Consider the following 23,454-nt stretch of genomic DNA (forward strand, 5'->3'; position numbering starts at 1 on the left):
TGTATTATGTAATTATTGAGAGTGTGAAATTTTTCTTCTCCAGTTGTTCAGGATGACAAAGTTCTACAAACAGAACATTGTCATGAATGTTGTTATCATGTGCATATCTTATGTAGCATATTAACTGCGCATCATCTGTAACTTCAGTAATCTTGTCTATTTCTGACAAGAAATAGACAAGATTACTGAAGTAAGGGCTCTTCTTAACTCTTTCGATTAACTGAGATTCTACATCGCCTGCCATATCATTAATTCTGCAGCCTACAGTGTCATTGAAAGAGGAGTCAAATCAACATCGTTTAGTAACTTGTTGCCAAACATAGTTTTTACCACATCTTTTATAGCTGGAAGTAGTAACTTTCCCCGGATAGAATGAGGTTTCCCTGTTTTCGCTATGCGCAAAGAGATATATACTTCCAGTGCCTTGCTATAAATCAAACCCATGGCCGAAACTACATCTTTCCCATGATTTAATGTCGCTAAGTGTCGTTGCAATTGGCTTCTTTTTTTTTTTTTCTTTTTTTTCCCAATTTGCCTATTTTTCACATCACAATGTTTAGTTTCTAATTGTCGTAGTTTCACAGGTTTCATGCACTCATTCGACAACACTTCATAACACAAAACACATTGAGATTTCTGTTTACTTTCATCTCCACATCAAGTAAACCTGAATTCTAAATATGAACTATAATATTTCCTACTGTATTTTTTCTCTTTGAACTGGTTGTTTTTTTTACTTTAATAGTATCAGATTTACTAGCCGTTACAACACGTGTATTACAATTTGGGTTAGCATCTCCTGTTTCATTTGCTCTTCTTTTCAAAGCCTTAGTTTTAAGCCACTTTTCCATTATTATAAAACGTTTCCGAAAAATATATAAATACTGGGGTTAACTCAGACACACTTTGTCCAGGTATCATTTAGCACTTCTGAAGGTATACTGATCCTTGGTTGAAGGAGGAAATCCTTCAGTAATAAAAATCAATAAACAACAAGCAGTTGGTTGAAATGTGGATAACATATGTTCACTTGAAATCTGACAAAACAGCAAAGGAAGGCGGAAACAATAAAACTATGTTGTTGTTCACTTCACCATTATTCGTCATTCTGCCGCTACAAATTATTGTAGTGCCAGAATGACGAGTAATAAAAGAGGGGTGAAGTGAACAACAGTAGAGTTTTATTGCTTCCGCCTTTGCATATTCTGACCTATTTGTTGTTGTTTTTTTAAGTTTCCATTTGATTTCAATAATTTTTACTTATTCAATTTTAATTTGTTTGGATAATTAAAAAAAAATATATATTTATTTAATTAATTTAAGTCTGCCTGCAGACCACTTGTGGTCCGAGGACCACAGGTTGCGAAACACTGGTCTAAAGAATATAAAAAAAAAGTTTATCGAGGCTCATCAACATGTCTGATTAGCATATATTCGATACTTAAATGCTGTTATTCTTGAAAGTTCATCAACAGGTTTTAAATTATGTGTGTGTGTGTGTGTGTGGGCGTGTGTCCAGTTGGGAATTATTAAGTATGTGCAAGAATTTGTGCATGAGTGAGGCATTAAATATCAATAGAGAGCTGCAGGTTTTCCAGACTACAGAGGAGAATATGCAGAAAACCCTAGGGTTAACTTATATTTGTACATGAATGCCAGAAGTATCAGGAACAAAGCGATAGAGTTTATCGCCTTAGTTAACATGTGCCCTAGATTGTTGGCATTAGTGAGGTCTGGCCCCCAGAGGCTGATTTACCAACTGGTATCAAATGTTAAGGATACAATACTTTTAGAAAGAATAGACAACATAGGAGAGGAGGAGGTGTGCCAGCAATAATATCAAATGAGTTGAATTCAATTATAGAAAGCTGTGACTGCAATACTAGTAACAATTTCCCATATAGCAGTGAGCTTGAAACTATATGGGGAGGTGGTCTAACAAGATCAGATACATGGTGAGGTGTTGCTAGAAACCCAGTGGAACACTTGTTGGTGACAATGAAATGAATCACCAAATCAGATTGATAGATGCTAAATGAATAATCTTCATAAGTGCCTTTAATTATCTGAACATTGATTGACTAACAGTGAAATGTCACGAGAAGAATGAAGCCAAATTTATTGAGCTGTTGTGTGACAACTTCCTCGAGCAGCATGTTGCAGAAGGAACTTGAGGTCAAAGATATATATATGTAACAAAGGGCAGGGGTTTATTTAAAGACATGACTGTTCTACCTCTGATTGAGGACAGTGATCATACTGTACTGACCTAGGAAGTGGCTAAGCAATGGAAGTTGCATTCAGGAGAATACATGCTGAACTATAATCCCAACCATATCCAAAAAATATTTCCCCCCCTCCCCCCTCCACACTCTCTCTAAAACAGAGACCACAACAAAGCTATCTGTCTATTTGATTTTTTTGGAATTGGGATTGTGAGATTCTCACAAGAGATTGTGAGAATTACAGAACCATCATTTTAATTTCATATGCAAGTTATGCTAAAAGTAATCCAAATAAGGCTTGGACTCATATGTGAATAGAGAAATGCCAAAAGAACAGGCAGACTTTAGGAGGGGTAGAAGAACTAGAGACCTGATAGCAAACATGAGATGGATTATGGAAAGAACAAGAGAATTTAGAATGGAGTATTCATTTGTTTTATTGATTATAAGAAAGCTTTTGATTGCATGGATCACAACAGACTCCCATTGATCTCATTGTAATCATTGGATTACAGTGAGATCAATGGGAATTCCTGAAAAATATTACACAATTCTCTCTTGATGAGGGAGTTGTGTAATATTTTTCCTGTGCGTGCTTTATGTCGTAATTTGCTGTAATTGTAATATTTCTCTATATGCTTTATTTTCTATTATTAATTAATCTTCTGTACTCTATTCTTCCTGTTATTAGTTTATCTCTAACTATATTCTCTATTAACTTTTATTAATTTCTCTTTACTGCCTTATTACTTTTACTTTATCCTTTAATACTTTAACTTCTTATTCTTTATTAACTTTACTCTACCTTTAGTATTTTTCTTACACCGTGAGAACTCTGGAAATTTATTTAGATTAGTCGACTGCGCCACCAGTGCTCTCCTTGTGGTATAAGATATAATAATACTTCCAGTAGAGTTCACTCTAAATTTATCCTAAAGCTCTTCTTAACATTAAACCGTCGTAGCTAACATTAAACTCCTTCGCTCACAGGTTTGTGTTTATTTCGAAACAGTGCATTGCTTAAAGATCAGGCGGCACACTTTGTAAACAAAACAAACATTTATTTACACTAAACTGTAATTATACAAAATCATACAATATGGAAAGATTCTCTTTTAACTCCACTTTAAGCTTAAAACTTCAGCAAGTTAACATTTAGAAAATGCACAGAGTCATGCAACATAATCATATCATCATTCAAAAAAACTATCAGCCCAATATAATTCAAGGAATGTCATGCTCTGTTACTTGTAACTAGTTATATCAACACTTAAAGAAACTTATCAGCCCTTCTCAGACAGTTTCACATATCATAAGCAAACCCAATGAAATTAACTCACATATCTTCTTTAACTCTATTATGCTCCTGTTCCTAGTTCCTTCTTAGGTTCTTTGGGCTTCTCATCCGTTTCAGGTTTTGGCTTCCACTCGGAGATTCCGTTGGCACTGTTGTCTCATTTGGAATGATTCGCAGGGCCTGGAGCACTTTTTTTCCGATGTCTATGAATCGGCCAAAGGGTGTCTGACGAGTGGGGCACTTAGCAGATTGCCCTATTGGCAATGCATGCTGGTCCTGCTTCTCTTCCCTTGGTAGTTTCATGGCTCCCGTGGATGTCCCTCGCGACTTCAACCCGAATTGACTCCTGAAGTTCTCTCCTCTTCCTTCCTTCCTTTTTGCTTTTCTGGATGAAGGGTATGAGGCCCCCGAACATTTCGCATTCCCGTGCAAACTGTCTTGACCTTCACGTAAAAGCTCACTTTTAGTTCTCACCGAATATGCACGCTTAATCCTATTTTCAAACAGGTGGAACTACTTCAGAAGTATACTGCCCTTGACTCTGATCACATTAAAATTTACTTACATTATATACAAATTCTGACATCAATACGATGCTGATTTCTAAGGCATTGCCCTTGAAACCTTACAGTTTAGACATTTTCTGTTTTTGTACAATCTTGCTTGTTAATTCCTTTCAAGATTGCCTATTTAAATATTTACATTGTTAATACAAAATTTAGTTAGGCTTGACCTCTGTAAAAGTCAATGCAAGAAAAAGGAAAATTTCTACTGCATCGAATTTTACAATTGTATGGCAACCATGAAAAAAAAACAGTAAAAAACAGCCTTTGGAGAAACAGACAGTGTTCGAATGGGAAAAAAAGGATGTGGCAAGGTTGTATGCTGTCGTCCTATTTTTTTAATATTTATAGTGAATGTATTATGAAGATGGGTAACTTAGACAAAGAACCAGCAGGAATTAAGATTGTTGGCAGAAAAATAACTAATTTAAAATATACAAATGATACCATCTGGAGTGGTTGATTCTATTGCTTAAGAGAGAAAGCAACAAAGCCGGGCTTAATTTAAACATCAACAAAACAAAATTGGTGTCTTCTGACAATTTAGGTGAATTTATGAGTGAGGAGATAAAATAGAGGTTGTTGAAAGTTATGATTTCCTGCAGTCCAGAATAAGAAATGATGATAAATGTGAAGATGGAATTAAAAGAAGGATAGCCATGAGAACAAAAAGCTATGTTAATTATTATTATTAATAATATTACGTGACACCTGCAAGGAGTCCACTCATCAAGGGAGGACACCTACTCTACACCTGTGTCCACCACTCAATCCACCAACTGCAATGAACAGCAACTACACCAATACCATCTACCGCCTACCACTACCAATATTTTCATACACAATTATAAACATCCATGCCCACATAGGATTTGAACCCACAGCCTTTTGGCTGGAGAGCGGATACGCTAACCACTCGGCCAAACTGGCTTTCAAAAATTATGAAAGATGGAGGTGTGAATAAGGCCACGAAACTTAGAATTGTCAAATCAGCGGTATTTAAAGTTTTGATGTATGGATGTGAAAGCTGGATTATTAAGAAGAAAAATAGAAAGCAAATTGATTCATGTGAATTATGAATGTAGAGGAGACTGTTAAGAATTACTGCAAGAATTACTAATAAAAAAGTTAGTGAATATAAAGACAGAATGCTCTTTGGAAGCAATGATTGCCAAACAGATGAATCATCGAAAAAAGGCACTCATATTTGTAAATTTAGGGACACAAAAACAGACGTGTTGAACAGATTATTTTATTAATTACTAATAAAATAAAACTTGATGTTTCGACCCCTGTATCGAGGTCATCATCGGAAGAATACAAGTGTATAAGGAACCAAGCTATGTGCTCATGCCCTGTATACTGGTAAACTAAATCTACGTAGTTAATTAATCCTTTTCCCTAGCCTGGCCTCTAATGATAAAAAAAAAAAAAAAATTTAAATAATAATAAAAAAATAATAAATAAATAAATAAAAATAAATAAAATAAAAAATAATATATATAAAAAAAAATACACCTACAATAAACTGCTAAAGTCCTCATGTATTAATATTCTTCTGGATAGTTCTGATTGTTATAATATGATTTCTTTCAGTTGCTGTTGAATGTTACAAACACTTCACCAGGTTGTCTTCTTGTAGTGGGATTTTTCTATGGCTAGTTTAGGTTGTTATACAGGTTGTAGATGGATCCTCCACATTCTTGAAATGGTTAGGCCATCATTTTTGTTGAGATTTGGGTTGTGTTTGAGCATTTCACGTGACTCTTTAAATTTTCTCTCAAACGAGGTTTTGGTGCGGTGTAGGGACTTGTATTTTTCCAATCAATTCTGTGGTATGTTTGGAGTGTGTGGTCAGAAAGGCCGGTTATACCAAAATGGAGGTATTTAATGTGTCGTTTGTGTTTGTCTTGTCTGATTGGGATAGTTCACCCTGTTTCCCTTATGTATGGTATGTTATATGTGAATTGTATTTTCTATACCCCTGGGTGGGCTAGGTGTGGAAGAGGATCTTTAGAAGAACTGAGTAGGTGTCTTAACTTATTTGGGGTTTAAAGGTGGTTTTAATGTTGTATTTGTGAAGTGTTCTGTTTATTTTTTCAGAAATGCCTCTGACATAAGGAATGGCAATAGCATTCCTGAAATCCTTTTTGTTCTTACTGGTATCTTTATGGAGGATCTTGTGAATAGTTTTTTTACTGTATCCATTTTTGATAAATGTTCTGTTGATGATCTTGTATTCCTGGTTTAGAGCCTGTTCATTAGAACAAATAGTTAGGGCTCTGTGTTTAAGGGTGCTTGTGACACCTAGTTTTTATGTTGGGTGGTGGTAAGAATTTTTGTGTATGTATTGGCCTGTGTGTGTGTGTGTAGGTTTGCGGTAAACTGAGAAGGAGAGACAGCCTGAAGGAAGACGTGTGACGAGTGTGTCTAGGAACTAAGAGAGTTGTTTTTTTCTATTTCAATGGTGAATTGGATGCGTTTGTGTAGGTGGCTAAGGAATGTATTTAGAACTTCGTGGCTGTGGGGCCAAATGGCGAAAATATCGTCGACATATCTGAGCCAAATTTTGGGCTTTAGACATGCTGTCTCTAAAGCACATTGCTCAAAGTCTTCCATATAAAAGTTAGCTATTGGGGGTGGGGGGGGGGTGAAGGCTGTACCTTCTTTTTGAAGGTAAAAATTGTTTTGCCACACAAAATATCCGGAGATGAGTACGTTGGCAAAGAGGGCCGTGATGTCATGTGGAAATATGTTCTGTAGGAGCAAGATCGTGTCATTGATTGGGACATTGGTGAAAAGGGAAGTTATGTCAAAGCTGACTAATAAATCTTGGTCGTTGAGTGTAATGTTTTTAATTTTATTAATGAAATGTTGTGTATTTTTTATGTAGGAAGGAGACTGACCTACCAATTCCTTGAGTGTGGCAGCTAATTTTTTGGCTAAGTGATAATTTGGGCTGTCATTTCCTTCAACAATCGGACGAAGCGGTGTGCCTGGTTTGTGTATTTTTGGCAGGCCATAAATTCTGGGCACATGGGCATACTGAAGTATTAATTTTTTTGTTGTTTCTTTGGGCAATGTGTGAACGGATTTGATTAATTCAGTTGTTCTCTTTTCGTTACGTTTTCTGGGATTGTAATTTACCATTTGGTAGGTGTTGTGGTCCGATATTAAATGGTTCATTTTTTCAATGTATGTTGTACATTCTAAAAAGACAGTGACATTGTCTTTATCTGCTTTCGTGATTATAATGTCTTGGTTATTTTTTAAGGATTTAAGGGCTAAGGATTTTCAGTTTTGTTTAGGTTGGTGCTTAGTTTTTTGTTTGAATTTAGTATACACGATGTTTCCATTCGTATTTTATCAGCCAAAATGGTGGGTAGGGATTTTAAACCTCTCTCGATATGTGTGGAAGAGGATCTTTAGAAGAACTGAATAGGTGTCTTAACTTATTTGGGCGTTAAAGGTGGTTTTAATGTTGTATATGCGAAGTGTTCTGTCTATTTTTCCACACCTAGCCCACCCATGGGTATACAAAATACAATGCACATGTAACATACCATACATAGGAGAAACAGGGCGAACTATCCCAATCAGACAAGACGAACACAAATGACACATTAAATACCTCCATTTTGTTAAAACTGGCCTTTCTGACCACGCACTCCAAACATACCACAGAATTGATTGGAAAAATACCAAGTCCCTACACTGCACCAAAACCTCGTTTGAGAGAAAATTTAAAGAGTCATGTGAAATGCTCAAACACAACCCAAATCTCAACAAAAATGATAGCCTAACCATTTCAAGAATGCGGAGGACCCATCTACAACCTGTATAACAACCTAAACTAGCCATAGAAAAATCCCACTACAAGAAGACAACCTGGTGAAGTGTTTGTAACATTCAACAGCAACTGAAAGAAATCGTATTATAACAATCAGAACTATCCAGAAGAATATTAATACATGAGGACTTTAGCAGTTTATTGTAGTTGTATTGTATCATTTTTCATTTTATTTATTTTTATTTATTTATTTTTTTTTTTTAAATTAAAAAAAAAAATTTTTTTTATTTTATTTATTTTATTTTATTTTTTATTTTTATCATTAGAGGTCAGGCTAGGGAAAAGGATTAATTAACTACATAGATTTAGTTTACTGGTATACATGGCATGAGCATGTAGCTTGGTTCCTTATACACTTGTATTCTTCCGATGATGACCGCGATACAGGGGTCGAAACGTCGTTTTATTTTATTAGTAATTAATAAAATAATCTGTTCAACACGTGTGTTTTGGTGTCCCTAAATTTACAAATATGAGTGCTGATCACCGTGTAACCTTAAAAGAAAGAATCGAAAAAAGGCAGTTTGGGGAAGGTTGAAGGTGTGGAAGGAAAGGAAGACCACAAAAGAGTTGAATGGATAACATAAAGGAACTTATAGTTGCTGAAAGAAAAGACAAAAGGCCAAGTGAGATTGAGTGCCTTTGTTCGCAAGATCACCAAGAGTCACAAATTACTGGACACATAACAGTAATTCATGGTAATGAAAAAGCTGGATTTTTCATTACCATGAATTCAGAAAGGGATTTACTTTACCAGGTCCCAACTCATTCTGTTGACCAAGTTGTAAGATCCTAAGGTTCTTGAGGGTAACTGCATCAAGGGTCTGCCACAAGTATACCATCAATGGACATACCAGTACCTAGCGAGCAAGTGGTGGCCAATTACACATCATTGATGACCAGGGTCAATGTAGACTGTCCAGGCTCCTACCGACCAACAACAAGGAAAGAGCAGCACAAATCCAGTTTCAAAGGTCTAAGCAGCACCAGCAAAAGAATGGTATGCCATACCCTGCATGCCATAAGCTACAGGAACCAATGCCTTAATCATGTACCACTGTTGATAGCTCATCATCGGGCATTGTGCCTCATCTGGTGTCGGGACCATCAAAGCTGGACCTCTGCAGAGTGGACCAGAGTCGCGTGGTCCGATGAATCCTGTTATCAATTGTACTAAGCTGATGGGGAGGATGCTGGCATTGACAGCATGAGGCCATGGCCCCATTATGGCAGGTCAGCTCTGTTCATTGAAAGGTGGTTCATTGTGATGGTTTGGGGAGCCTTCTCGTGTGTCATATTAAGTCCCTTAGCATGTCTGGAGAGGTCCTTAAATGCTGTGAGCTACCAGAATGTGCTGGCTGATCAACTATACACTTTAATGGCCTTTGCGCATCCTGCAGCTGATAGGCTCTTTTAGCAGGACAGTACACTGTCCCACCAGGCCACAGCCACCCGGGCATGGCTCGAGGAACACTCATGTGTTTGGGACCAATCAAATCTCTCTGTGATACTGTAGCTCGAGACATCAGATCCACATCCGGGATCAGCGTCTAAGGCACAGTTCTGGACAATGTCGCAACCCTCCGGCATCTGGTGAAGTCAATGCCTCAAAGAGTATAGGCTGTTATTTGCACTAGAAGAGGACCAACATGCTATTAGGTAGGTATTTCTAATGTTTTGTCCATTGAGTGTTTATGTGATTATCAATTTTTTCAACACTCCTAGATGAACTCGGTTTACGACTGTGTAAAGTCTATAAACTGAGTTCATCTAAGAAATATTAAGTAGTGGTGACTAGGGGGTGTCATAATTTTCTTAACCAATTAGAACTCGATGCTGTGTTGTTCACTGTACTATAAGATTGTTTTATTTTATTTTACTTTATTTTTTATTTGAGATAATTAATTCTTTTGAAATATAGCTTATTTATTTATTTATTACGTTTTCAGTTGGAAGCAGAAAAAAATAAACTGGAAAACTTGTTAAACAATAATCTGTATCGTCGAAAAGAAGAATTGGAAGCTGTGAGTAAATATTCATTTTAAGAAAAATCCAACATTTTGAAGATAATGATATTTTTTAATTTTTCAGAATATATAAACATGGTAATCTTTTAGAAATCTTAAATACTAGTGAGTTCTGATTTTTCTATTTATCGTTAAATTAGTTTTGGGAAAGCCTTTATTATCATTATTTTGGATGTATCCAAAGAGATGATATTTCTAGTACAGTATTGAGTTTTTTAATGCTTGTTAGCTAGGGTCCCCTGCTAATGACAACATAAGAGAAGGTACACTGCCAACCCACAATAGTCTGAATTTAGCCAACTTTTATCTAGAACTTCAGGGACAGAAGTTACCCCTAAATTCTAAACTGGAGCTTTTGATCCATTATGTGATGATATCATCTGTATTTGGAATCACATACAGCAAGAACCTGATGTCTGTCTCTTTCTACAGAAAAGTAATAACTTACTAATTATATGAAGAGCCAAAGGCTTCAATTCGGCGATATGAACTTATTTAAGTTAAGGGATATTACATTGCATATTGTTTCTTAGCTGAATAAGAAACTCAAAGAGTTTCATGCTGTATATAGAAACTATATAAAGTTCGGCGATTCCAGCATAAACAAATACCTGGATAGTTTCAACACCTGACCCATTTGGTAGTGCAAACTGAGGCAACTCATAGTAAGGGTGGAGCAAGCTCCAATAATGTGAACTTAGCTCCTAGGAGCTGTATTACTGTTCTACATTATGAGAGAAGGTCACTACCCAGACCGGTTTCAACCTTTATTGAGGTCTCATCAGTGAGTAGGTAGACCTAGTTAATACCAAGTTTGTAGCGAACAGAACTTACATACCTTCTATGAGAATTGCCAAGAAGGTGTCCTAATAAATTATTAATTATATGAATAGCCAAAGGCTTCAATTCGGTGACATGAACTTATTTAAGTTAAGGGATATCACATCCCCTATTGGTTCTTAGCCGAATAAGAAATTCAGAGTTTCATGCCAAATATAGAAACTATGAGTTGCCTCAGTTTGCACTACCAAATGGGTTAGGTATTGCAACTATCCAGGTATTCGCTTGGAATCGCCGAACTTTATATAGTTTCTATATTCGGCATGAAACTCTTTGAGTAATAACTTACATTCTTGATACTTATATCATCATTTATCCTAGAAAGGATAAATTTTCTAGCAAGAAGCAGACAGACATATCTTTCACACTCATCAGTATACCATAAACTTACTTTTTTTGGTTGTTATGTACCAAATCATCCTTTATCTGTATCATCCTTCCAAAAAATATGTATAATTAAATTATTACTACTTTCAAGAGCATACATTGTTGGTTCACCACCACAAATGTCTCTTCAACAAGTAGTTTCTGCTGTTGAGGAAACCTCCACTTTCACAGCTATGACCCAAAAATCATCAACTATTTCCCTCCAAATGCTATGAGAAGAGATCAGTTCTGTACATTCTTATTCCATATTATTATTTACTGTATAGTGTTGTATAGAGTATTATATACTGAGTGTCTTGTGTCCTTAAGAAATCTTTCCTTTCTGAAATATACAAACCTGTCAACCAAATCAGCCTACTTTTCCATCTCTTTAAGATAAAACTCTTTCATTATGCCATCTGTCATCTGTCAAATTTCATGTAACAGCAAAATCCCCCTTCCCCACTTAGTGAAATTCATTTGTTGTCTCTGTTGCTCACCTAATGCTACAAACCACTCTGAACTCTGATTTCCTCTTCTTAAAAATTGATTTTCTCCAGTGCCACTTCCCTAACAGTGATATCATCCTCCTAGGAGATTTTAATGTCCACAACACCAACTGGCTTTCCTCCTCCAGTTGTACAGATCTAGCAGGCAGAGATGCTGAAACATTTGCCATCACCTATGACCTTACACAAATTCTTTCCATGCCAATCCAGATACCAGATAACCCAAACACCCTAGATTTCTTCTTCACAAGTGACTTCCAATTAAATACATGGTATGGACCCATAGGTAATTCTGACCACAATCTGGTGCTCATCTCCTCCCCCATGCAAAAACACACAATCACTCCCATACAAGACTAGTTTGGCATTATAACAGTGCCATTTGGGATAGCCTCCATGACTTCTATGCCTCATTCCCATGGTTGGCCTATTGTGTTTGGCCTTCCAACCCAAATATTTGCACGGAATGTATCACCAAAGTAATCCTTATTGGCATGGAAACATACATTCCTCGCACTACTCTGAACTGCCATCCCCTAACTAAACTCTAGTTCTCCGAAAGATGTGCCAAGGCTGTACAAATAAAAGATCAATCATATCACAACTAGCTGACATCAAGAACTTCATCCTCCTTTAATTGCTTATAGTCAACCTGAAATAGCTGAAAGAAACTATCAATGCTTCCAAAATAGAATTTCAAAGATCAAAAAGCAGGAAACCTGCAGCTTGTCCAAACAGCAGCCAAGCCTTTTGGTGTCTTGCCCAGTGCTATTCCCGCCTCTATCATACCCTGATGGCTGTGTTGCATCATCACCCACAGAAAAAGCCATGATAAATGCCCTCCAATCATTCCAAATGCCCAATACACAATGTCCCCCTACATCCTTTCTCTAGAAAGAAATCAGAAAAATATTGTCCAAATTAGACACCAAAAAATCAGGTGTGGCTGTGTCGGAGCACGGCTGGAGGAGTTTTACGTGAGTACGTCACGGCAGCGTATTATACGTGTTGGGAAGTGAAAATAAATGAAAACAAGTTTAATGATCGATTGTAATTTTATTTATCATAGGTCTATGGTAAGAGAAGTAAGATACAAACGGTAGACAAGATACATCCAAGTTTCTGGCGATAGTTTGATTGCGACAAGTTTGGAATCTTATTGCTGTCCAGTGATTTTCTATAGGCACTGCACAACTTGAAATCTGCAACCGCTTCTCCCAGGAACGTGTTATGGAGCAGTAGCATGTATTTTGACTTCATTGGCTTCAGGTCTCGTAGAAACCATAGTCTGTCACTCGTTTTTGAAATTATGGATTCTACAACCGTGTTAAAATAACTCTTTTTATTATCCCGACGTTTCGATCTTCATATCAAGATCATCGTCTGGAGCATACATAAATATACAAGACAAGCTGCGTTACATTTCAAACTGAAAGCTAGAGAAACATTGATTTGATCACATGCTACTCACTGGCATGATCTCTAGTGGAAAAAAAAAAAAAATTACATCAAGCTGGATTTAATTTATGATTACATGAATAAATATTCTTGCTTACAGATAATTTTCCTTCCAGTAACAGTGATGTCCTATTTCTATTATTATAATTGTTATTTTTGATTTAAAAAATTATTTATAAATTACAACATGAATAAACATTCTTTAACAGTCATGTCCTATTTTTTAGTATTAAAGTTATTTTAGATTTAGGATCCTGGATTTTCTACAGTCCTATTTATAGTTGTTCTTAGAGAGGAAGGATTCGTGGGACTATATGCCTTCCATGTGTATGGGATTTTTAGACCATCATTATTGTTTAGATTGGGGTGGTTGATAATGATCTCACAGGCTTCCTTAAATTTGCGTTCATACCATGTTTTGGTGTGATGTAGACAACTAGTGCTTTTCCAGTCAATTCTATGTAAGGTGTTCAGGGCACGATCAGAAAGGCCAGCTTCACCATAATTATTATATTCGATGTGTCGTTTATGTTATTTTTGTCTGATCGGAATTGTGCGTCCTGTTTCTCCTATGTAAGGTAGTATGTTGCAGGTGCAGTAAATATGGTATACTCCAGGGTGGGCCAGCAGCGAGACTGGGTCTTTAGATGAGTTGAGTAAGCTTTTTAATTTTGCAGGAGGTTTAAAGGTGGCTTTGAGGTTGTATTTTTGTAGTACTCTGTTTATTTTGTCTGATGTCCCTTTAATGTAGGGAATGGCTATAGTTTTATTGTAGTCTGGTTTGTCTTTGTTTTTTATTGAGGTCGTGTGGAGAATTTTGTTAATAGTGTTTTTGTTGTATCCATTTTTTTGAAAAGTATTGCTGATCATTTTAAATTTGTCTTTCAGCACCTGTTCACTGGAGCAGATCTTCAGAGCCCTGTTTTTTAGGTTATTGATGACACCTAGTTTTTGTGTTGGGTGGTGGTAGGAGTTTATGTGTATATATTGGCCAGTATGTGACGGTTTCCGGTAAACAATGAAGGAAAGATTGCCCGAGGGGAGACATGTGACAAGTGTATCTAGAAACGGCAGTGTGTTATGTTTTTCAATCTCAGTTGTGAACTGTATACGTTTGTGTTGTTTGTTTAGTTGGCTAAGGAATGTCTCTAGTGTCTGGCGGCTATGAGATCATATCGCGAAAACGTCGTCAACGTATCTAACTCAGACTTCGGGTTTTAAAAGGGAGGAGCCTAAAGCAAGTTGTTCAAAATGTTCCATATAAAAGTTAGCAATATGCGGGGGGGGGGGATAATGGCGAGCCCATGGCTGTGCCTTCTTTTTTTAGGTAGAAAGCGTTTTGCCATACAATATAACCAGAACGTAATACGTGCGCAAAGAGTGCCGTGATATCTGGAGGAAATTTGTTCTGTAAAAGAAGGATTGTGTCATTGATTGGGACATTCGTAAAGAGGGCAGAGATGTCAAAACTGACTAATAGATCATCTTTTTCTAATGTAATGTCTTTGATGATGTTTATGAAGTGTTGTGTGTTTTTGATATAGGAGGGGGAATGACCTACCAACTCCTTGAGTGCTGCCTCTAATTTTTTGGCTAAGTGATAAGTTGGGCTATCAATCCCTTTGACTATAGACCTTAGCGGTGTGTTTTCTTTGTGAATTTTCGGTAGCCTGTAACTTCTTGGGGGACGAGCGTAGTGTGGAAATAGTTTTTTGACCGTATCTTCAGGTCATGTGATAATTGACTTAAGTAGATTCTCTGTTTTCTTTTTTATTCTATTAGTTGGGTTATAGTTAACTAATTGGTATGTGTTATTGTCCGAGACCAGCAGATTCATTTTATCCACTTAAGTGGTTTGGTTTAAGATAACGGTGGCACTTCCTTTATCTGCTCTGGTTATTACGATGTTCGGATTTGACTTTAGTGATTTTATCGGTGTTAATTCGTGTTTAGTTAGGTTGTTTGCTATTGTTTTGTTATGATTTAAAATTTATGATTAAAAAAAGAAAGGATAGTCTGTCACACACATCACATTTATGACCGAATGGATTGTTCACAAACGTGCTCTCAAAACGTCCACTCGCTGACCTCCATTGCTCTTCCATTGTCACCGATCTTCTGAAATCCACATCCATTTCATTCAATCCATCTTCTGAAGTGGTGACATAGTCGCTTACATCATTTACATCCATGGGTTCATGGGTGCAGCTGCCAAAATGCTGGCACCATGCGCTGCACTGCTTCCAATTTCTTTTTCTTCCAATACTTCCTTATTCGTTCCGACTCAGACATTGGGATATTATTGGAAAGCTGACGAGCTACTCTTTCCTGTCATATGTGTTCGGCATGTGAAATTTCTAAAATTTTTCAACTTTGATCCACATTTTCTTCACCAACACTGTATTGAAATTTAAGATTTATGCATTAAATCGATAGATCTCGACGAGAGCTGTTGATTGACACTAAAACGAGCATCGTACTACAACAGAGTCCGAAGTTATACTGAGTGGAAGTTTCTGAGGCCCGACGGATCGTACATAAAATGGCTCAGCCCCCGCTGCCACCCACAAGCCACGGTGCACTATCCGAAGGTCACTGACGAATCTTTATTCCCTCAGCTATCGAATGATATAAGTTTGGTTTGGCTACCTTTAATACTTTAGAAATTATTAAGCCAAACCTTATCGAATGATTTCGTTACACAACTTTTCGTCCTGTAACCCCTTGTACTGTTGTGAATTTAAAGACATATTCACGTCAAAAAAAGTCTCCTGGCCCTGATGGCATTGCTCCACTTATCCTGAAGGTTTTGTGCAGCAGGACTGACTCCTATCCTATGTCACCTCTTGCTCTCTTACTCCACAAGTATTTGTTCCATAGCCTGGAAATTGGATATAGTGTCAGAGGGCATTTAGCTAAAGATGTAACTATTCTGCCTCCGGTTGGTGACAGTGATCATTGACTAAGTTTATGAATGTTCCATTCAGAAAAGGTTACATGCTGAACTACAAAGCATGAACTTATGACCAACTGAGTTCAATGGAATGATATCAGTTTCTGGATGGATGGAAAGAATATAGACAATGTGCATGGGAAGCATTTAAAAAATTCTTAAATGATGCAATATCAGAATGTGTCTCGAGAGAGTTTGAAGAATAGAGTAAGAGTCAAATGGATGTGTAATCTCATTAAACAAGAAATTTTAAGGGAAAAAACGACATGGAAGGAATACTGTTTGCATAAGGATGATTTTTTATTTTTATGGTGCAAAGACATGAAGATCATACTCCAACTAGATGCAGGTTACAGCAGTACATCGGTAATTGGTTAGTAGGACATTTACAATATTACATATCACATCAGTCCCAATTCAGCAATAGGAACTGATGTGATATCAGCATGGGTGCTAAAAGTGTGTTCAGCTGAATTGGCTATTCCTTTGACCAGTCTATATAATTTGAATTTCAGAACAGGGAAGATTCTGCAGGAATAGAAAGAATGTATGGTAATTCCATTGCACAAGGGTGATGCAAAAACCGATGTATCTAACTATCGACCAATCAGTATATCAGGAGTGGTGGTGGTGAAGATTTTGGAAAAATTGGTTATGGCTCACATTCATAAATGGGTTGACAGTGAATCTCTACTTTGCAATGAACAGCATGGGTTTACTAAGGGAAGGTCATGTTTTAACAACTTGCTCATATTCTATAATAACATTACTATTGAACTAGACAAGGCGAATGGATACACCATGATATTTTTGAATTTTGCTAAGGCTTTTGACAGAATACAGCACGGAAGACTGTTACATAAATTGGAGAATATGGGTTTGGATTATAAAATGTTAATGTGGATAACAGGATGGCTGACTGACAGGTATCAAAATGTGGTATATGGGATATGTGTGTGTCTGGGATATTTAAGGTAACAAGTTGTGTACCACAAGTATCAGTCCTTGGTCCACTGTTATTCAATCTGTACATTAATGATATTAGGAAGGATTTGACATGTAACATACAGCTATTTTGCTGATGATGCAGAGATAGGTAAGGTAATCGGGAATTCTGCTGATATACAGTACTTGCAGAATGATTTGAATAGGCTGGAATCGTGGGCATGGGAAAATGGATGTCAGTTCAATGTCAGCAAATGTAAAGTCATACACTCACTTTGGCATAATTAAATATCCAATGTTGTATTATATTGGTGGGATTATTCTTGAAGAAACTGATCAGGGTAGTGATCTTGGAGTATTAGTAGATAAGAAGTTGAGGTTCAGGGACCATGTAGCAGTTATTGCATATTCAACTCAAAAGATGATTGCAATGCTGCAACAAACTTTGACATGTAAAAATAAAGATACCTTATGGTCTTAACAAGGTCTTGAGAAGACCTCACTTAGACTGTTGTGCACAGGTTTGGTCTCCTGGTTTTCGTTCTGTTCTGATACACTGGGGAGAGAGAGAGAGAGAGAGTGCAAAGGAGAGTGTGTTGAAAATGATATCAGGATTGTATAATACTAATTATGAAGACATATTGAGAATTTGTAGACTGCAAAAAGGAGAAAGAGAGGTGATATGTTTGAGACTTATAAACATCTGAAAGGGTCATGCAGGATTTCTGTTGATGGAAGTTTTCATTTTATGGAGGGTGGGGAAAGGACAACAGGGCATCCTTGGAAGCTGAGAATGAATTACTGCTAAGAAGGGAGTGAGGACTAGATTTTTCTCTCATTGAGCGGTGCTTGATTGGAATAGATTTCCATTGGATGTTGTGTGTGTGTGCAAGCAGTGTGAATGAATTCAAGAATAATTATATGGCCTCCCTTAATGAATGGCTGACTTCCTGGAGTCAGGGACTCACACTGCAGTCTCTCTCTTTCTCTCTCTTAATAATAATAATAATTCCATAGCAGACTTCATAAGAATGAAATGCAATAAACTCGCTTCCTGTTCAACTGGCAGTCAAGCCTTTTGGTCCCGTGATAAGGCTGTTGTGTGTAACTTCTGTCTTTCCCTATTCCCACCTCTCTTGCATCCTGATGGTACCATGGTAAATTTAACTATCTCTTTAGGTAAGCTTGGGTAGGATGTCATCAGGATGGTATCAATGTTTTCCTCCAACTCTTGCCTAGACAACCAAGGAAAATCACCCATTACCACAAACTGCCCACTGCATGCCTCCTGTGAACTTTCATTAAAAGGACATCGGGAAAACTCTCATATTCTATTGGCATCTACCCAACAGCTTGGATGCAAGCCTCATTCAGCTATACTGGAGACCCAAGAGTTGATTAGCAATCGCCAATATAAATTTTGCTATTTTCATTCTTCAGCTGACCTCCTAGCTAATCTCACCTGCTCTTTGGATACAGGCCATGGATAGGTTTGGAGAAAATCATGTTATTGCTCTTGACATTTCAAAGGTATTCAGTCATATCTGGTACCGAGACATCCTGAACAAGTTGCCATCTTAAGGCCTCCTTCCTACACTCTGTAAGTGGATTACCAACTTCCTCACTGGTTGTTCATTGCTTGTCATGATGGATGACTTCCTCTCATCAGATTTCTCTATCAATGCTCGAGTGCCCCATGGTTCTGTGCTCACACCCACACTGTCTTCCTCCTTTACTTCAATGACCTTCTCTCTCTCTGACTTCAAATCCTATTCACAGCTTTTCTGGTGGCAGTACGCTTCATTCCTCTTCCTGATTCGAGAAACCTTGCAGTACTCTAATGTTAGACACCTCAAGATCTTCCATTACCACTTACTTAAACACAGATCTCCTCAATCCTCAAATAGGGTGAAAACAACTTAGGAAGTTTCAATGCCAAAAACGCTCACCTCTGCCTTATTACCCACAAGAAAAATCCCATCTCATCCCTTCTTATGTTTGATAATGTTCCAGTTTCCTTTCAAGATCAGATTTCTTTTTTTTGATCGACTGTCACATTCAGTTTATTCTGGCACAAACATACATACATAACCTCCTCAACTTCTAAGAGATGTCTGAGGAACAAGCAGGTTTTGGGAAAGGTAAGGGTTCCAAAGATCCTTTGCCTTAGTTAGATCATAGAAAAGTATAAAAAATGTAGACTCCCTAATCTGTTTCATAGACTACTCTAATGCTTTTGACTGTGCCGTGAATGTGAAACTGTGGGAAGTAATGAAAAGAATAAGTTTTCCTTAACACAGGTTGGTAGCTAACTTGTACGTTGAGTAAGAAACAACAGTAAGAATAGGTATTGGATTTAGATTGTTGGAATATGTGAGACATGGTTGGAAGAGGATGACATCTTGACAGGAATAGAGATGGAAGGGTATGATGTGTTTCGTTAGGATAGAAGGGGTAAAAAGGGAGGGGGAGAGTACTATTGATGATAGAGAAAGAGTTATGTCCATATAAAGTAGAGATGCAAGAGGGAAATAGTGCCAGTGGTTTTGAAGCAGTATGGTGTGAGATAGAGGTGAATGGAATCAAATACTTGGTGGGATGTTGTTATAGACCAGGTAATGTGGATAGTGATGATAATGAAATGTATAATCAAATTAGCCAAGCAAATAAGAGTGTGATCATTATGGGTGATTTTAATTATGGCAATATAGACTGGAATGATGCGATAGCAACTGGAAGTAAAGAAAATGAGTTTCGGGTTTTTGAGGGATAACTACCTCAGACAGTATGTAACAGAGGGAACACGAGCATTGAGGGGTCTTGGATTTGGCATCTCATCAGAGGATATAATCATAAATGAGGTGTCAAATCATCCACCAATTGGTGAGAGTGACCATGAGGTGATTACCTGGGTGGTTGGCAGCAGTGTGAGGACCTCTGTGAGAAAAGGGTATATGTGGAACTACAAGGGGGAGGAGGGTGATTATGAAGAGCTCAGGAGACTGCTTGCAGGTGTAGCATGGAATGAGGAGTTAGCTGGAAAAGAGATCAATGCAGCTTGAGGGATTTTCAGAAACTGTCTAGTAGATGCAATGTCTAAATGTATTTCAAGGGTGAGAAGGTTAAATAAGGTAGGTGTGAGATGGATGAATAAAGAGATTAAGCATGCTATACAGAGAAAAAGGGCATTGTGGAGGCAGCATAAAAGAAGTGGAAATAACCAATTCCATGAGGTCTGCAAAGACCAGGCAAGAATGTGACTAAAGAGAGGTATGAACAGCAGTTAGCTAATGAAGCCAAAAAGAATCCTGAGGAGTTCTTTCGATATGTAGCCAGCAAAAGAAAGTATGATTATGGAAATATGACATTGATTGGAGAAAATGGTATAAAGACAGCTGTTGAGGAAAGTGTGGTGGAGATACTTATGAGCAATTCATAAAGGTCTTTCAATCTTGTGAATGTGACTTCATGGAGAGATTGAGAGCAGTTGATGATGGGGAAGAGACTGTAAGTGAGCAAGAGGTGTATGGGGAGTTGAGTAAACTAGATGTTAATAAGGCTGTAGGACTTGATAATATATCACCACGTATACTGAAGGAATGTGCCAGGGAGTTGACACCTGCCTTGACATATTTTTTTAATACGAGTCTTGCACTCGGTCAAGTTCCTAAGGAGTGGAAGAAGGGCAAGATTGTGCTGCCACTTCATAAAGGAGGTGATTGAACTCAAACTATAGGCCTATCTGTGTGTCAAATGTTGTAGTTAAGTTGTTGGAGAAGCTTGTGAGTAAGTAGAATAAGTAATCTACTTACTTATTATAATAATGTGATTGCTTCCTTGGACAGAGGGGAGGGATACACAGTAATATACTTGGATTTTGCAAAAGCTTTTGATAGAGTACCTCATAAGTTGACAGTCAAACTAGAACAGATGGGGTTGGATATTAAATTAGTGCATTGGATTGGAGACTGGCTATCTGATTGGTATCAACAAGTTGTGTATGGGGGGAGCAATATCAAGGAATGGGAAAGTCACTAGTGGAGTGCCTCAGGGGTGTCTGTTTTAGGGCCATTACTGTTTAACTTGTATATTAATGATATTGGCGAAGATTTGGATGGAGATATTCAGTTGTTTGCAGATGATGCAAAGTTGGGATGAGCCATGAAGAGTAGTGAAGATGTAGTGACCTTACAAGAAGACTTGAATAAATTTAGTGATTGGGCACGGAAATGGGGATGTGAGTTCAATGTTGCAAAATGTAAAGTTTTAAAATTTGGAAAACAAAGATGGGATGCAGAATTTATGCTTGGTGAGGATATATTGTTGGAGGTGGAGGAAATAAGAGATCCTCTGAGTGATAGTGATTAAGGATCTAAAATTTAGGGGACACATAGCCAAAATTGTGAAGTCAACACAAAGGCTTTTGTGGGAATGATGCAGAGGACACTGACATGTAGAACTAGGGAGATTCTTGTTCCGTTGTATAAGGCTTTGATTAGGCCACACATGGACTATTGTGCCCAGATTTGGTCACCTGGTTTTCAGAAGGATGAAGAGATGTTGGAAAGGGTCCAAAGGCGACTGACTAAGGTAGTTTCTGACCTCTGGAATGTTGAGTATGAGGAAAGATTGAGAAGATGTAATTTGCAGACTGTTGTGGACAGGAGGAAGAGGGGAGATTTTTTCTCTCCTCTTCCTCCTGTTTTTTTTACAACAATCATTTACAACTCTGCACGAAAAAAACCTGCCTCAGGCAGGTTTTTTTCGTGCAGAGTTGTAAATGATTGGAATGCCTTGCCTGAGAGTGTGGTATCTGCAAGGAGTTTGAGTGTGTTTAAGACATGGTATGATGAGCTGTGTGTGTGTGTGTGTGTGTGTGATAAAGGGACCTCCCAGATGAGTTTTTGACTCCGTGAGGTCTTGGGGGTAATAATAATAATAAAATGATTGGCTTCAAGTTAGAAAGGGGGTAAGGCAAGGTTGCCTATTATCTATGCTGAGGACATCATGCTTGTAGCATTGGATGAGTTCAAGACAGGAATTAGGATAGGTGGTAGATTGATCGGTAATCTGAGATATGCTGATGATACAGTACTCCTTTGTAATGATAAGGAAGAACTAAGACAAATTCTTGACAAAGTTAATGAGATCCTCTGTTCTTACTGATCTCTTTGAGACTTCCTCTCAATCCTAGCAAGACAAAGATTTGGTTCTCAAAGGAAATACAGACAGGGAAGCTCCTGAGAAACAAGCGTATCTTAATGGAGAAAGAATTGAGGAAGTCAGCAAGTTCGAATACCTGGTGGACTCAAGTGTTAATGTGAAGAATTGCTGTTCAGAAGACATCAGAAGAAGAAGAGTAGGAATGGCTAAAACAACAGTCATAGACTTGTCTAAAATCTGAAAGGATGGATATCTCCATAAGAACAAAATTGAAGATTTTGGATGCAGCTGTTTTTCCAACAGCAACCTATAGATGTGAGATATGAAACCTGAAGAAGTCTGATAGTAAAAGGATATCTGCTTTTCAGATGTATGAGGCTGGGGAGGATATCATATACTGAAAGACAGACAAATGAATGGGTGCTAGAAAGGATCAGTAGAACTTGACAGCTCCTTAAGGATATTGGCAGAAGAAAATTGAAATACTTTAGACACGTTGAAAGGATGGCAGGAGGACTTTTCAAAACAGTAATAGAAGGTAAAGTTGCTGAAAAAAAGAGAAAGGAGTAGACCGTCAATGAGATGGATGAATGGTGTGTCTGGAGTGACTGATCTTCAGAGAGTTGAAGCCTCCAGAAAAGCATATAACAGGAGAATATGTGTGGACAACATGAACTGGTGTGGCACATCACTGAACATCTGAATGACCATATGGCATCTGTTGATATCCAGTGAACAGATGGATGGATGATCTAACTATTTTTGTAATGTAGACCATCCACATTATGCAATATTCTTCAGAGGAAGATAAAATTTTGTCTGTTTGTGTTATGAGATTTTTTTAATGGTTCCATTCTCTTAGTTCACTGTGGTCTTGTGATCAATTGAGGCCTTTTCTCTCTCATACTATCCAGCTGTCTTTTCTGTCTCCTAATATTATCACACCCCTATACTAACTATTCTAAATCTATAATGAACCCCCTCCCCTTTGTCACCTCAATAAATACCATCTGGGTAGTGACGCTTCCCTTCATGCATAGCAGTACACATCTCAAAGGAAGTGTGCTTTGCATTATGGGATACTAAGGCAATTGATAACTCAACATCCTCGATGTAGTTGTAGCCTAGTTGTGAAGATACTTCATGAATGTTAATTCTTTACCCAAATGTAAGCAAACACATGCAAAACATGTTTGCTTACACTTGGGTAAAGGATTACCGTGAATACAATTTCTTGCAAGAATAATGTCACTATATA

The 23,454-nt window shown here is 37.5% G+C and overlaps 1 protein-coding gene across 1 annotated transcript in view; it reads left to right on the forward strand.

The window, feature by feature from the left end:
• Positions 1–23,454, forward strand: part of SMC3 (structural maintenance of chromosomes 3) — a 450,203-nt gene that overhangs the window by 289,789 nt on the left and 136,960 nt on the right. The window contains exon 22 of the mRNA XM_090391130.1: positions 9,885–9,959. Within this exon, the coding sequence (XP_090247256.1) occupies positions 9,885–9,959 (75 nt within the window). The remainder of the gene's footprint in view (positions 1–9,884; positions 9,960–23,454) is intronic.

The sequence above is a fragment of the Typopeltis vanoorti genome, chromosome 4 (genome assembly GCF_054136105.1).
Source record: "Typopeltis vanoorti isolate ZY-2024b chromosome 4, IOZ_Tvanoo_1.0, whole genome shotgun sequence".
In the NCBI taxonomy this organism is placed as follows: Eukaryota; Metazoa; Arthropoda; class Arachnida; order Uropygi; family Thelyphonidae; genus Typopeltis; species Typopeltis vanoorti.